General features: G+C 42.8%; 1 protein-coding gene across 1 annotated transcript in view; it reads right to left on the reverse strand.

Annotated features, from left to right (window-relative positions):
* usp43a (ubiquitin specific peptidase 43a) overlaps positions 1-14,407 on the reverse strand; it is a gene marked incomplete at both ends in the record, with an annotated part of 159,835 nt that extends 145,428 nt beyond the window's left edge. Inside the window, one exon of the mRNA XM_079999519.1 lies at positions 13,688-14,407. Coding sequence (XP_079855645.1) covers positions 13,688-14,407 — 720 coding nt within the window. The remainder of the gene's footprint in view (positions 1-13,687) is intronic.
* Between the last annotated feature and the right edge of the window lie 1,161 nt (positions 14,408-15,568).

Here is a 15,568-nt window from a genome sequence, read left to right on the forward strand (position 1 = left end):
ATATAGTTTTAGAAAGCCAAGTAATACCCTGGAGCCGCAACTTAATCACCATCCGCTCCACCCGCACCACCACGTCCAAATCCTCTGCCTGTCCCTTGTTGTTGCGCGCATACGTCCACATACTGTACATTCTCTCTGTGGGTGCAAGTGAATGAGTTTTGTCCGTGTGCTCTGCTGCTCCGTACCTCCCCATCACTCCCCGTGGTCCCACGGAGGGACGGGGGCGACATTTGGATACTGTGAAAATATCACATATGGTGGCAAGTATCGCCACCATACAAGAACCGGTAATGATTCTCCAACAACCGGTTCCATATTTCCAAGAACTGTGTATTCAGACATGTGCATTTGGATTTGCTTCCAAATTTTAGCAAAATTTCTCCTCATATTGTCACGGCGCAGTAGCCGACAGGCAAATATTGTGTATGGAATTATCCATCCAATGATCAATAATCGCTCCCACGTGCAGATATCGCAAAGCACCGTGTCAGAAAATATTGCCGTAAAGCGGTTCTGCCGCTGATTTGCGACATAGCGATAGAAACGTATCGGGGTGCGCACACACTTCTGTTTACACCCTGAACCAGGATGCTAGGCTTAGCTTCACAAAAGTTAGTTTAGTTTGCAATTGTTTTTGTTGATCATTGCTTATAATTATAGAGTCAATTGTATTTTTATAAACAAAGGGAAAAAGAAACCTTACTGTCATAGTTTTATATTATATTACAGCCTAAATGTGCCAAGAATAAAGATATTATTATTATTATTATTATTTTATATGCAGATTCACTCCCCTACAAAATCACCCCATCATTCTAGAATGGCTAATTCTTTTCAAATGGAGCTACTCAAGTCATCTGGTGAAAATTATTATTATTTTTTATTTTTCATATGGCAATATATGTGACAGAAAAAAAATATTGCAATGTCAGTGTTTTCCAATATCGTGCAGCCCGAATACCAACGTACACAAGCACACACAAACCTATTCCCCTCAGAGGTGTGTCTGGAAGGAGGCTGGATGGAATCTATCATCCCTGGCTGCCGCATTTACTGTTTCATTTCTCTGCTGTCTGACCACACTAGACTCTGTACGGTCAGCAGTTACTGTTTCCACCTATGCTGCTCCCTCCGTCCGTCCGTCTTTCCCCCGCCCTTTCCTTGAGCATCCTTGTTTGCAAGGATGCTGCCTATCGCCTCGATCACTCATTAGGAGGGTTCCATTATCGGGATTATAGGTGGATACGTTTTTAAGTTTTGTTAAAAGGTAGGGTACACTCATGTGACCAGGGCCGCGCCTCCAGTTGCCATGGTAACATGTGCAACAGGATAATTTGACGACAGCCAATTTCCTTCTAAATAGACCATGCCAGTGTCCGGTCTATGTTTTTGACTTTTCAAAATTTGCATTATTCCATTATTATTATCCACTCTATCTAGGGGATCTATTTTGGGGATGACTATTGGTCCTAGCACAGTCAAATAATCATAACAGCTAGAACAGCGCACAAAGTTCAGAATATTGCATAACTTTACTGCACTGCAGACAGCATTTAACAATATCATCATATGACGATAACCACACTCCCAGAGGATATCTAGTCTCACATCACAACACCGATATTAAAGCAATATATTGCCGAGCCCTCACTCTCTCCAATAATTGATCCCAGCTGAGCTCTGGTCGCCACCCCTGCAGAAACACACTGATGGGAGTGGAAACGGAAAACACACATTCCTAACAAAGTGGTCCTCTGTCCTTTGCCAGGGTCCTTCCCTCTCTCCTCTAAGCTCCTCATAGAACATCCCTGTCATCATTCACCGTATGAATGAATCAACCTGCAATCTACTCCTTCCTGCGTCACCTAGAATGGATTCACCTCCATTAGAATGAAAAATAAAAAGGGGGGAAGTGTTCCTGATAAACACTAACTCAGTGCCATCCTAACGTTATATCATACTAAAGTATTGGTCATATCTTATTATAATCAGTTCAGGCAACACGGCAATGCCTTCATTTCGTAAGTGTATGATCACATAGACAGACAATAGTAAGAGGAAGTAAGTAAGAAGTTAAGGACGAGGGTGGTCTCGGGTCCACAGACGACGCCCCGCCCCTAACCCCCGCAGTACAATGTGGGATTTACCAGCGATCAGACAGATATAAGTGTGGATGAGAAGCAGCGGGAGTGATAGCCTCTGAATGGCTAGGTTCCTCTGTGGAGGCTGTTTGAAAGGAGAAGCTTATACCGAGAGGACTCACAATTGAGGCCGTAAATACACCACTGCGAGCTGAAGAGACACCTTGGAAAGCCTAAGAAGATGTAGCTGCAGAGCTGTCAAGAGCAGTGTGTTACAGGGCCGGAAAATATAGACAAAATTGAATATCACTATATTTTTGGACGAATATATATTCTTTTTTGTAGCTTTATACGATAGCATATGTTTGCTTAATGTGCTACGGATTCCAATCAATGTTTTCATTTGAGTGATTTTTTAATGTTCATTATTGTTCAGAGCCATAATTCCCGCAATGACGCGTTTTTTTTTCGTGAGGTGAGACTCGTGTCATTTTGTCATGATGAATCGTTTGTGAGTGAATACAATTATTTGTCGCATATGTGACTGTGTTTATTGACAATAGGTTAAGTATTAAGACTTTATTATGATCGTTCCAGGGACTTTCCCTAACTAAGACAAAGTGGGGGAGTCTTCGCAGACTCTCCTCTATGATTGGCCGATTGTGGCTCTGGAGTCCCAAAGCATTCAGATTGATTTATTCCTATGACTCCCTACAGTGTGCCTTTCTCTGGACATAAATCACGGAGCCAACTCGTAAATCTGCAGGAAACAAGCTCAAATTGTAGTGCTTACTCAGACACAGCCCAGACACACTTCTCCATGTTCTTTTATTGCCTTTTGTCACAGCTGCGCCGATAAAATTGAGCAGTGTTCACTGAGTCGTACGAAAGCCTGCTGTTTCTGAAAATGCACCAAATTCATTTTTCAATCCTGCGGCGCATCTGTCACTGTAATCCAGCTTGTGTTTTTCTCAAATGCGAGACAAAACATGCTTAAAGCATTCTAAGACCCAGACCAGGAAGGAAAGGGTTGTTTTTCCCCCCAACAGTCACATATTTCTGACATACTTTTCTGATATGAAACTTCCTCGTATTTCGATACATGCCTGAGCATGTCTGTTATTGGGGGAAAGAAAAGGCAAAACAAGCCTCACTGAGCCTAAAATCTTGCCTATGAGCGCCCATATTTTAACCTGTCTGCTTAATTGGAAAGGCATTGCGAAGGAGAACTCCATCAACCTAAAATAATAGGGCCCTCAAAGAGGTCGACTGCACAGAGGGGAAATGGGAGGAATCAGCGTACAGGTGGTGCACATCTCCGCCACTGTGTGTATATATGCATGTGAATGTGTGTGTACACATACACACACATTCGCCACTGAAGAGTGAGAACAAGAGTGGTCCGTGAAGGAGAGCAGAGACAAGGAATGACAAACAAACCATCAGTCTCTCTGCCCGGCCTGGGCTGTCACACACTTCCTGCTCTCCTAGAACAAAACAAGCCAACTTGAAACACAAGGACTCTCTTTTCCGGGCTGCCCGAGATGAGCTCCGCCAGCCTCAAAGAGCTGCTTCAAGTCATGCATACAAAAATAAAAATAAAATAAAAAAAGTGGCATTCAAGACTGAGAACTTCTCGAACTAGTTTCTGTATTGCTTATGTGTCACTCAAAATCTTGAGGTCAGGCTTTCAAATCAGGGCAAAACTCAAATAGCACTCATATGCATTTTGGAAACTTTCTCTGGAAAACACATGCAAAGAAACGAAAATAGCACATTAGAGTTTGGGGGGAAAAGATCGTCAATCCAATTGCCATCAGCAATTTCTGACTGACTGGCTGAGGGTTAAAGGAAGGAACACAAGGAATAAAAGCTCAGAACTCAGAGGTTATGTAGATACTATTAGTATGTGGATACTATAGAGACGCATGAACAGTCCTTCACTAATAATACAGTGAAACAAAAAAAAAAAGCTGATTGAGGTTGGTTTGGTATAATAATAATATTATTATTATTATTATTGTTATTATTATTATTATTATTATTATTATTATTAATAATAATTATTATTATAGCTTTATTTATATAGCACTTTTAAAAAGACGGTTTACAAAGTGCTTTGACAGATTAAATAAAAGCAGAGTGTTCAGATCATGGATTTAAAAGGCAAAGGAACATTAATAAACAGGAATTAAATTAATTCACTAAATTGTAAAAGCGGATAAAGAAACAAAATAGATACAATATGATAATAATAATAAATATAAATAAAAGGGAAAAATAAAAATAAATAAATAAGTAATTAAAGAATAAAAGAGATAAAGACAAAAACCAGTACAGTGCTTGAAGCAGCCACATCTGACTGACTTTGGTGGAAGAACATGGGGTCAGGGTTCAGGTTTGATGAAGGGTCAGGTTTGAGGTTTGGTGAAGGGTCAGGGGTTGGCGAAGGGTCAGGGTTTATGTTTGGTGAAGGGTCAGGGTTTGGCTTTGATGAAGGGTCAGGGTTTAGGTCTGGTGAAGGGGTCAGGGTTGAGGTTTTGTGAAGGGGTCAGGGTTGAGGTTTTGTGAAGTCTTAGGGTTTAGGTTTAATAGTTGACAGGTCAAAACTAGGCGTGTCAGGATAACTACTTTTGTTGGATGATATATTGTCCCAGAAATAATTGCGAAGAACGATATTATTGTCATTTTGAGACAATTTTTTGCCACTGATATAATGATAATATAATAGCATAATGTGGTGTGGGCGTGATCTGGTTTAAGCAGCCACACCTGTCTTGGGTCTAGGAAATTGGGCCCGGGATCAGGGTGGCTGTACACCTGTTGCTCGTTAGAGCAAACAAGGGGCAACAGGTAAAACCCCCATCCCCACACAGATGGGGAGAGTATCTGTCATGACAATGTTCCATCTGCTGCCGGCTTGTTCCATCTTTCTAACCCTCTACTACAAACTGGTGTGTTTGCAACATCTCCTGCCTGTGTCTCTGTATTGGAGGGCCCTGAAAACGCCACTCGGATGGCATGTGGCAGGTGGATCTGCTACAATGCCACCTGAACAGCTGATTTTACCTGTTGCTCATTGCTCGTTTGAACAGACGTAGTCACCCTGATCCCAGTCCAAATTACCCCGCACCACACATAATAATACAAAGTACACCCCTTCAAATAGCAATGAACTCTTAAAGAATATTCTGAAATTGTACTGTGAAAGAAATATTAAAATATTCTAAATAAATAAAACATGAATAAAATAAAACCACACAACAAAACACTCTCAGGCTTGAGTAACGTGTGCGCGTGTGTGTGTGTGTGGTTGCCTGAGCCCCACTCACGGTTAAAGTACGACACAGAGAGCAGATGAGAGGACAGAAGCAGAGCGACCAGAAATGACAGCAATACATGTCTCAGCATCGTTTTTTTCTGTTCATTCAGGTAAATTCATTTGTAAAATTGTACAAACAACACGAGTAAAACATTATTTATTTGTGGATTTAGAAATACATTTATGTCTCTCTCTTTTTTTTTTAAACCTTAACACAGATCTGTAGATTGCAGTATTTATTGATCTTTTCCCATTTGTATTTACTGCATTATATGTATTTGATTTGTGACAATTCCTTCCATAACATGTTTTATTAACTTTTAAACATTATGTACAACATTTCGGCTAGATTACATAATTTAGCTGGCACTTTTGCTCAAAACCATTTCCAAATATATTTTTCCATAAGTTCAAATAGAAGTAGAGTCGTTATGGATATAAAAATACAGATTCATGTTACAGCAGAAAGCAGCAGAAAGCAGAAAGTCATTTTGATCGTAAATTCCCACGTGACTTGAACGCAGCATCTGTAAAAGTAGCAGAGAGTCCACCGTGGTTTCTAGCGTAGCTAAAACTCAGCCAGGGACTATGACTGAATGCTGTGAAAACTCCAAACGATAAGGAGGAAATCGGTTACGTGATACTTGGAGGAGTCGCATCGCTCCCCGGTGCTGTGAAAAAAAGGCTTCGGCACTGCACCCAAGTCTTATAGTGGTAGGGAAAACCCTGCTGTTTGTTCTGGCATCATGTTGGCTAAAATGTTGCCAACATCTTTATGTTGACAAACACATATGCAAACACAACAGGCAATTGTCAAGGTCAGTAAAATTATCTAGGTCATGTCCATATATCGTACGGTATAGTCGATATAATAATTATCGAGACAGGCCTAGTCCAAATGTTTAAAAAAGTCAAGACTTACGTTTCTGAACCCAACTTCGTTGCCCCTTAGCCAAACCCGTCATGGATAAGTTAACTTCTACTTCAATCTCCTTCAACCCTTATTTTTAATAATGCCAAAAGAACGAAGAAGGGAAAATTTAACTTCTCCCTTAAGTCCAAACACCAATCTCAGTTTTGCAAAAAGCAATCATGCTATTACACTGAAACTATACACCGCCTACTGTCGCAACTCCCACTCCCAAACACGTAATTCTTCAAATTCTACTCCTAGTTCCCCAAAACAAGAAAAGCTTACACTAAGAGAACTTTTTAGACAGGAGTTGAAGTTCTGAGAAAGTGTTAATCTATGAGAAAAGTTTCCAGGCTTCACCAGAGGCGCCACTTTCTCACAGACCATGTCGTCTCCTCGACAAAACGCAAAGAGAATCAGCAATAACCATCAGTTGTCAAAGTTGTCTGCCCCCTCTTCTGATTACAGACCAGAGGGGGTCTTTTCTTTTTTCCCCCCATCATGGGAGGGATGACAGCATTGTTTGTCTCCCTACGATCGCCCTCTCTCTCTCTCTATTGTTGAGTACAATTCTCTCTCTCTCTCTCCCTCTCTCCCTCCCTCTCTCCCTCTCTCCCTCTCCCTCCTCCCACGCTATCTGTGTGCACCAATGGCCATCCCAGCAGGGGTGCACCTTCTGGCTAAATGCGTCGTGATTCTTCTTGCTACAGTAAACACCGACATGCGCATTTCACCCTGAGATCAGCCACCAAACGGAAATCACTGTGTGGAAGTGACTAGGGTGAGGCGAAGCAGGAGCGAAGGACATGTTTTGTTTTTACTGCTACCGTATGCGACAAGAGGCACTAGCGTGCGCACACGCAAGGGAGGGAGAGGGAGAAAGAGAGAGAATATACAGCTAGAGAGCGAATACTTTCAAGCACCAAGGCACGCCATTCAGTTGTTAAAATCAAGCGATTAAAAATCGAGATTACATCCGAGGGGCTGGGCATTACATTGGCTGACATTGTCCACTATCTGAAATCCATTTTCGTCACACCAGACGTTAATGAGACAAATTTGAGATGGGATTATCCATGTTATCGCTGTTTGCTTCAAGTCTTGAAGTCTACTGTTTCCCAGCCTGAGAGAATATGCCGCCCAGATTATCTCGGGTGTTATATCATAGAGCCAGTACGATAAGGGCTGGTGTGGCAGCTTTGCCTAACACACGCCACCCAAGCGGCATTTTCAGGGACCTTTGGCACAGACGTCGGGATTGTAGACACAAGTTTATTGTAGAGAGTGAGCTTGTTGGAATTAGCCCAGGAGCAGATGGACATGTGACATGACAAGGGCTCCTCTCCTGAGTGAGTGTGGGGATGGGGGTTTTACCTGCTGCTCATTAGACCAACCAACGAGCGCCAGGTATGCAGCCACTCTGATCTTGGATGCACCAAATACCTAGATCCACGTCAGGTGTGGCTGCTCAAACCACACCCTCCCCACACCACCGCTGGTTTGGAAGGATGTTGTTGTTCTAGGTACCTGCGCAAAGCCGAGGTTTCACAACGACTATGTTTTACATTTGAGATGATTATCGGAAAATCTGCAAGAACTCTTTGAAGAAAAACAGCCCCTGACGATGTCAGACCAACGACTTACAAGTTGCATTAATTATGATTATGGAGGGTTTTATCTCTAAATCATAAACATGCAGGTGCAATCTCTAATGATCCATAGCTGTCAGAAATCTCATCTTCAGAAGATACATGAGAGGAGCTTCATAGAGGCTCCAAATCTCAAGGTCGTCTTTGAAACTCACTGAGGTGGCAGTTGATGTGCGCACTACACTTTCTTTGAAGTGACCATAACATCACCCTTTGCGTTACCCGACATTCACACCAAGAGCATCACGTCAGGTCCACGCTTCAGATACACTGCCATGTTCGATGTTTGAATTCACACTGGCTCCCTCAGGCGTGCATTTTTCTGGGCTGCACACGTAAACTGGAGCGTAGATTCCCATAGAGATCCATTCAAAAGATGTATTTAGTGAAAATATTTCATTACCAAGCCTGCTATGCATCGACCACATATATAAAATCGTTGATGTGCGGTCCCAACGTGGACTACAGAGTTAAATTAACAAACTAATACATTTTCCCCCACATCAAATTAAACCTCACTTATGAAAAGAAAATGTTCTCATTCCAGCACAAAATCAAATATCACGCCCAGGAATAGACTTGAGATTTTACTTCATACTTAGGAAGTAGTTTTATAAACTTAATTGGTCTAGTATACCATGCCTGTCAGCAATAATAATAATAATAATAATAATAATAATAATAATAATAATACACATAATAATAATAAATACACATACATGTATATACAGTACATTGTGTAAATTTGCATCCTTGAATCCTCCTCTGGTTAATGAAATGACCCCACCGCTGCCGCCCCTTCTCCTTCAGACCCTCGGAGAAGAACCGGCACCGCCTTCCCCCTGTTATTAGTAGGGATGCAATGGTACACGGTACTACGGTTCAATGCGCACACGTGAACCGTGGTATTGCGGTATCACGGTAGAAGTCCACTGGACGCGTTGGCGCAGCCTACGTCGCCCCACTGTCACGTCAGGTTCACAAAGTGAAGGTACTCATGCACTGGTCTGACTGTGAGGTTTTATTTCAATAAGTTATTTTACTATTATAATTTGTGTGTGAAAAATACTGTTTACACCTGTTCTACACAAAAATAAATAACTATATTATTGGTTTTATTTAGTTTTTAATTGTGAAATGTTTTTAAAATATTATAATATATATATAAATATAAATAATTAACTGAAATTAATATTTGAATTACCCACTATCCTGGACACCTACATGTATGTATGAATGTATGCAAATTATAACAACCCACCAATGAACTTGAACCCCATCTGCCCCCTCCCCCCACAGTCATACACACTTGTCATACACAGAGCCTTACACGAGTTATTTATGAAAGATTACTATAAAAACATTTTTTACACCCTTTAACTTTAACCCTTTAAATTAATTGTTTTGTCTTTTTTCCATTCTTGTCATTTATTTCTTGAATATAAAGATACCAAAACGTACCATTACCATGGCCCCAAAAGCGTGAGACATACCGAATAGTGACACTTTATCGTTGCATTGTTAACAGTTAATAGCCGCAATGTGTAGATAAAGATTATTCAACCCAGCAATAACACATGTTGTATTCAAGGCAGAAGCTGCTGTGTGAAATATAAACAATGAACGCAAACTCACAAACAAATCCAACTATGTTAAAAAACAAACCACTCCAAACGCGAATGAAATGAAAAGCAAAGGGTTGAAAACAAAAGCCAAGATTCAGTGTAACCCATTTAAGGTTGATACATTCCACAGTTTGTGGTTTCAGTGATAGAACGTCAGGGGAGTGCAGCTCTCGGTAGTGCGTCGTAGACGGAATATTTACGGACAGAGTGGGAATTGACGAATAGACAAACGCGTGACGCTGACATGACGCTGACGTGACACTAGGCTTGGGCCGACGTTCGATAATATCGAATATCACGATATTTGCCACTATACTCTACGTGATATTTTCACAGTATCGAAATATCGCCCCCGCGTCCGTCCGTCCGTGGGACCACGGGGAGCGACGGACGGAGCTCATTCAATTGCATGCGCAGAGAGGATATACAGTATGTGGACGTACGCGCAGCGGTGAGGAAGCAGATGGAGGATTTGGACGTGGTACTGCGCGTGGTGTAGATGGTGATTAAGGTGCAGCTCCAACGGCACAGACGGTGCCCACGCCATCGATGGGTTTGCCCGCGATCAGTGCGGCAAAACAGAAACAGAACGGTTTGGAACGGTATGGAACTGAACCGTGCGTAATGGGGACACTTTCCCTGTGACTCTCTCCCCGATCACCCCCCCCCCCCCCCCCTCCATGCGTTATGCGCAGAAAATAATCTTAACGAGTCTACGAGTCGTGCCCCATACCTGCATGCCCCATTCCCACAGTTTTTAGTTGTTTTATTTAGAGGAACGGAGCACGGCCATTGGGGCGCACGAAGAGCCGCGTTTCCCATGAACAGGAGAATTCACATATAAAAATATATTTATGGTTCCCCTTATTTATAATTCCTCATTGAAATGTTATCCCTGTGAATTTTGTAAGCTTTTATCCTGTTATTGTAATGCACACTGACTGACTGGTGAACCGGAGATCCTTTCCGCACGCGCGTTACGTGAACGCCCATGCCAAGGTAAACCATCTCTCCAAAGAAAACAAATACAGAGCGTTCTTATTGTAGATGTATTTATTGTAAATGAATCAAACCAAAAGATGCTGTGCGCAACGGTGCCTAATGGGAACAGTTTCTCCGTCACTGCCCGCGTCAACGACGACGATATTATTGTGTATGGCGATATTTGGGCGGGAATGCATCGTGATATACAATTTTGGATATCGCCCAAGCCTACGTGACGCTGATGCGATGCTGACGTGACGCTCTTGGTGTGAATTGGGGGTTACACTCCCTGCCTGGCTGAGACATGAAAAGTGTTCAACAATAAATGAATAACATTGTGCTTTTCATATGAATATTCTATGTTTAAGACATTGAATTTCTTGAGTGTGAATGAGGAATATGCCCAGTTAGGCAAAATGAAACAGGCAAATTCTTCCTTTCACCACTACTTAATCACTTGTTTAAATATAGCAAATAACAGCTGGGGAACAGCAGCTTAACTGCAGGAGTCGACGTGCTGCCAAAAAAACACCTGCGATTCCGACATGATGCCAGTCACATTGAAAAAGTTTGGCAGAAGACCACTGGGAGCTGAAATTCTCTTTTTTTTGTCTTAAGTTTGGAATGCAGTAAAGCAATACTATATAAAACATTGAATTTCATCATGCTGTTCACACTTCAACTTGGGGCCTCTTGAATAATAAAACCAAAAAAAGTTTTCCCAATTTTGACATTTAGGGACTTTGATACTTATTGGAGAAAGCTTTGAAGAGTTTACTTTTTGCTTCATTTTATACGAGCTCAATAGGTAAAGGAGAATGCTGTTTTACTGAGTTGGCTTGTATGCAAATGGTTATTAGGCGTCCCTGTCCACATTAGCCTGTGTGCTCATGTATCCACCCCAAATCCACAGAGCAGCTGGAAGACAATCTGCAGCCACGGTGTAATTCAATAAGCCAACAGAGAAGTCTTTATTCTAATGCGCTGTCACATCTGTTTGTATGAGGGAGGGACTGTTTGTGACTGTTATGTAGGGTTGTGGGAGATAGCAAGTGCAAGCTCAATGAATTGCTGGAAACAGTAAGAATAAAAAGGGTGGCCATGTAATGTTTTAATGACTTAAAGGGGACCAATTATGCTCCTCTTCAACAAGTTAATATACTGAATCTCTCTAATCATTCATCTCTGAGGTCCACAAAACATATTTTTTAGTTTTTTGCTGAAAATACCACTGAGATTATGCATTCAAGCCATCGTAACACGCCATAGTCTATGGCCACAGAACCATAGTGTTCCAAAACGGGTTTGTTTTTTTGTGGGTGGAGCCTTCCTCCTGAGGCCCCTAGTTCTGTGAGCCAATGGGGTTTGAGCACAAGTTCTGGGTTGTGTGAGCCAATGGGGTTTGAGCTTACTCCGCATTCTGTTTAATTTCTCTGTAAACTTTCACCTTATCACTACACTAAAATTCGTTTCCGAACAAATATGAGGCGAAAAATAAGCAATCGAGTTGCTGAAGCTTCAATATTAGATCTACAAGGCCTCATTTAAAAGTTAGTTCTGACTTTCACTGCGGTGTGCGGAGCAGCGCAGAGCTTTGAGCACTGCAGGATACGGCGGGGCTTGGGGCTTTTTTGTTTCATTCAATTACGGATATATCAGAAAATAAATACATCTATGGTTTTGTTTGGAGGAACGCGGAGCGGATCGTGCGCCGCAGGCTACATCACAGTCAACCTACCGTTGAGACACACACACACACACACACACACACACACACACACACACACACACACACACACACACACACACACACACACACCCCTCGTCTGCAGTTGTCACGGACAGTATTAAGTATTAATATTGCTTTTTCTTTTAAAAGATTTGTGCTGGTCTGTCAGCCAACAACAGAGCACATCCCATGCTTAGGCCTAACGCGATAATTACCATATCGACTAATCTTACCCATATATCATAAGATAAGTCGATATAGTAATATATGGAAAAAGTGAGTTTTGCATAATAAGTCCCCTTTAAAGCCCCTGTTTGGGAGTTTTGAAGACTTATGGGTTTGGTGCTTTTCATGCAACTTTACCTCAAATCTGGGATCGTGGGGCACTTTGAAACCCTTTGTGATAAAAGCCATACCGTTCATTTCAACTCCAATTCGTCTCTCAGTTTTGTTTTGTTTTTTATATATATATATATAATGACTCGTCACAGGCAGATGAATTGATGTATTATCTAAACTGTTGAACCACTTTGGGTCGTTAGAAGTCCTGTATCACCATGACAGCAGGGTGCACGAAAAGTGAGCAGTCTGGTCAAATGGTAGATCACACATTAGATGTATTATTGATAACAAACAATAACAACAATAATACAGACAATATGCTCTCACACACGCCCACAGCCAGACCTATCATCATATGACAGTGGAAGTCGGCTCACCTGTTTTGACCAATGGTCGGCTCCTCCCCTGAAACTCTACCTGGGAGCATTCTTTACGGAAACAGACCAGACTGGTCAATCCAGTGCACAGCGCAGAAGCACAGAACCTCCCCCAGATGACATTCCTTGTTTATTACAGTGGCAGAAGTCCTTTGTCAGTACATATTTCAAGTATCTGTACATAAGTATATCCTGTTTCCAAGATTCTCGACTTGTACGCCACACAATTTAAAGCAAATATCATCGCTTCTATTTATTTATTTATTTTTTTAATCAGGGACTGTATCTATCAAACTAATGATTAATGAATTGCTCTTTAATCATTCATCAGGACCATATCCTTGTCAAATACTAAAACTCCACCTACTATTTTTTTAAATGTTATCAGGATATGCATAATGAATGCAAAAGGGTCTAGATGTACTTTTTGAAGCATTATAGACTATAAGTACTTTTTAAACTTACTTTAATAGCAGTAAGTTGTGTACTTTAAATAAGTAGAACTACTTTAAATAAGTGTGATACTTTCCCTTTTACTAGGAATTTTGTTTCACTGTCACTTTTGGTAAAAAGGCCTGAGGACTTCCTCCACCTCGTTTATGTTTCCTTATACTTGTGATTGGTGAAAAGGTGACGCAGCACACGCCATCACTTCCCTCCCTCACCTTGAAGTCCTCGGACAGCTGCGGGGTGTACTCCAGGGTCCAGAGCCCCCGGACCAGGGAGGCCAGCTGCTCGGTCACCTCCCCCCTGGAGCTCCTCCGCTGCTCCTGCTGCTCCTCGGTGGCCCTCACCGCCGCCACCAGCTCGTTGGTCCTCCGGCGGCAGCCCTCCGCCCGGTACTTCTCCAGGCCGAGATGCTCGGCCAGCAGATCGGTGTTACTCAAGCACTGGACCACGGCGTTCATGAAGCACGTGTTGCCGTGGTTCTTCAGCCCCAGCACGCCGGGCGTCTTGTCGCCGTAGCACCACGACAGCCGCTCCCTCACGGTGGTGGTGGTGGTGGTGGTGGTGGTGGTGGCGGTGGAGCTCCTCTTCTTCTTCCCCGCCGCCGAACTCTCCCACACCGAGCTGCGAACTTGGTCCCGCCGACTCCCTCCGAAGCCGCCGTCGTCCTCCTCCTCCTCCTCCTCCTCCTCTTCCCCAGTGGCGGCGGCGGCGGCGCCGGGCGGCTCCGCGTCCCCGAAGCGCGCCAAAGTTCCCAAAGTTTTCAGGATCCGGCTCATGAAATTGCCCACGGACCTTAGCGACCTGCCGCGGAACAGCCTGCCCGCCTTGTGTCTCCGCTCCTTCCGCCGCTTCTCTTTGGGCTTGGCGTGCTGCCGCCTCACCTTGCTCTCCTTGTGGCTGTGGTGGTGATGGTGGTGGTGGTGGTGGTGGTCCATGGCTGCCGTGGCGGTGGAAGGAAAGTGGCGGAGCGGAATGAAAGCGGCGACCGATGGCTGCACCTGCCAGTCAGGCTGCAGGTCCCTCCTCCTCCTCCTCCTCCCTGGAAGTCTCTCACCGTCGGTGCGCGTCGTAAACTGATCGTCGTCCTCCGTGCGTGGAAGGTTTGGTTCCCCAGCTCCTCTTCCTCCTCCTCTTCCTCCCGTCGGTGCAGCAGCGGTCAAGTTTCTATTTGTTTTTTCTCCTTGAATTTCCGCCCTCCCACGACGGATTCAATTAATATTTTTGTCATGAGATAGATAGATAGATAGATAGATAGATAGATAGATAGATAGATAGATAGATAGATAGATAGATAGATAAGATTTTTTTCAGTAGGAAATATGCAATAAATCTAATAATTAACTAAAACAATATAAATATTGGTATTATACAATAAAAAAAAACGGACAAAAAATAAACGATTGGCAATATCCATAAAACCAAATGTGTGTGAAATGCTGTAAAAAATAGGAAATTACACAAGTTTTCACAAATATACATAAGTAAAAACTTTTATTTATAAGCGCCTGAGAGGAAACCCAAGAACCTTTTCCAAAACAAAAAAACAAACACGGTCTTGGTAAAAAAAAAAAGAGAGACAAAAAAATCCTGTTGAGAGGCTATGAGTTAAACCACAACCCTCCAGTCCGACTGAGCAAGAATGACCTGCTGCAAACTCCCATTGGGAGGGACTACAGTGCCTGTGTGTCTGCAGTTCCAACCCAGGTTACACACACACACACACACACACACACGCACACACACACAGATGTACAGGGCGCCCCCTACTGTCCAGGCAGAGACTGTCAGAGGTGGTAGGGGGTCATCCAGAGACATCCAGAGGTCATCCAAGCCAGTGGTGTGGGCCAGCAAAAATATTCTTATGTAATTATATTATTATCTTTGTTCCAGTTAAATGGCTGACAGATATGTTTACCGTAGACGCCAAGTGAAATTGAATTATCAACTCGTAGCTTTTCTCCGCCGACGGAACCAAGCTTAATGGAAACGAATTATCAAGCAGGGATAAAGAGCAGCAGGCCAAAAAAAAAAAGAGATTAGACAACTCTTTATTGAATAAATACAGAGGCATCGGGAGCATAAGGATCGTCCAGACT

The sequence above is a fragment of the Zeus faber genome (genome assembly GCF_960531495.2).
Source record: "Zeus faber genome assembly, chromosome: 4".
Classification (NCBI taxonomy): domain Eukaryota; kingdom Metazoa; phylum Chordata; class Actinopteri; order Zeiformes; family Zeidae; genus Zeus; species Zeus faber.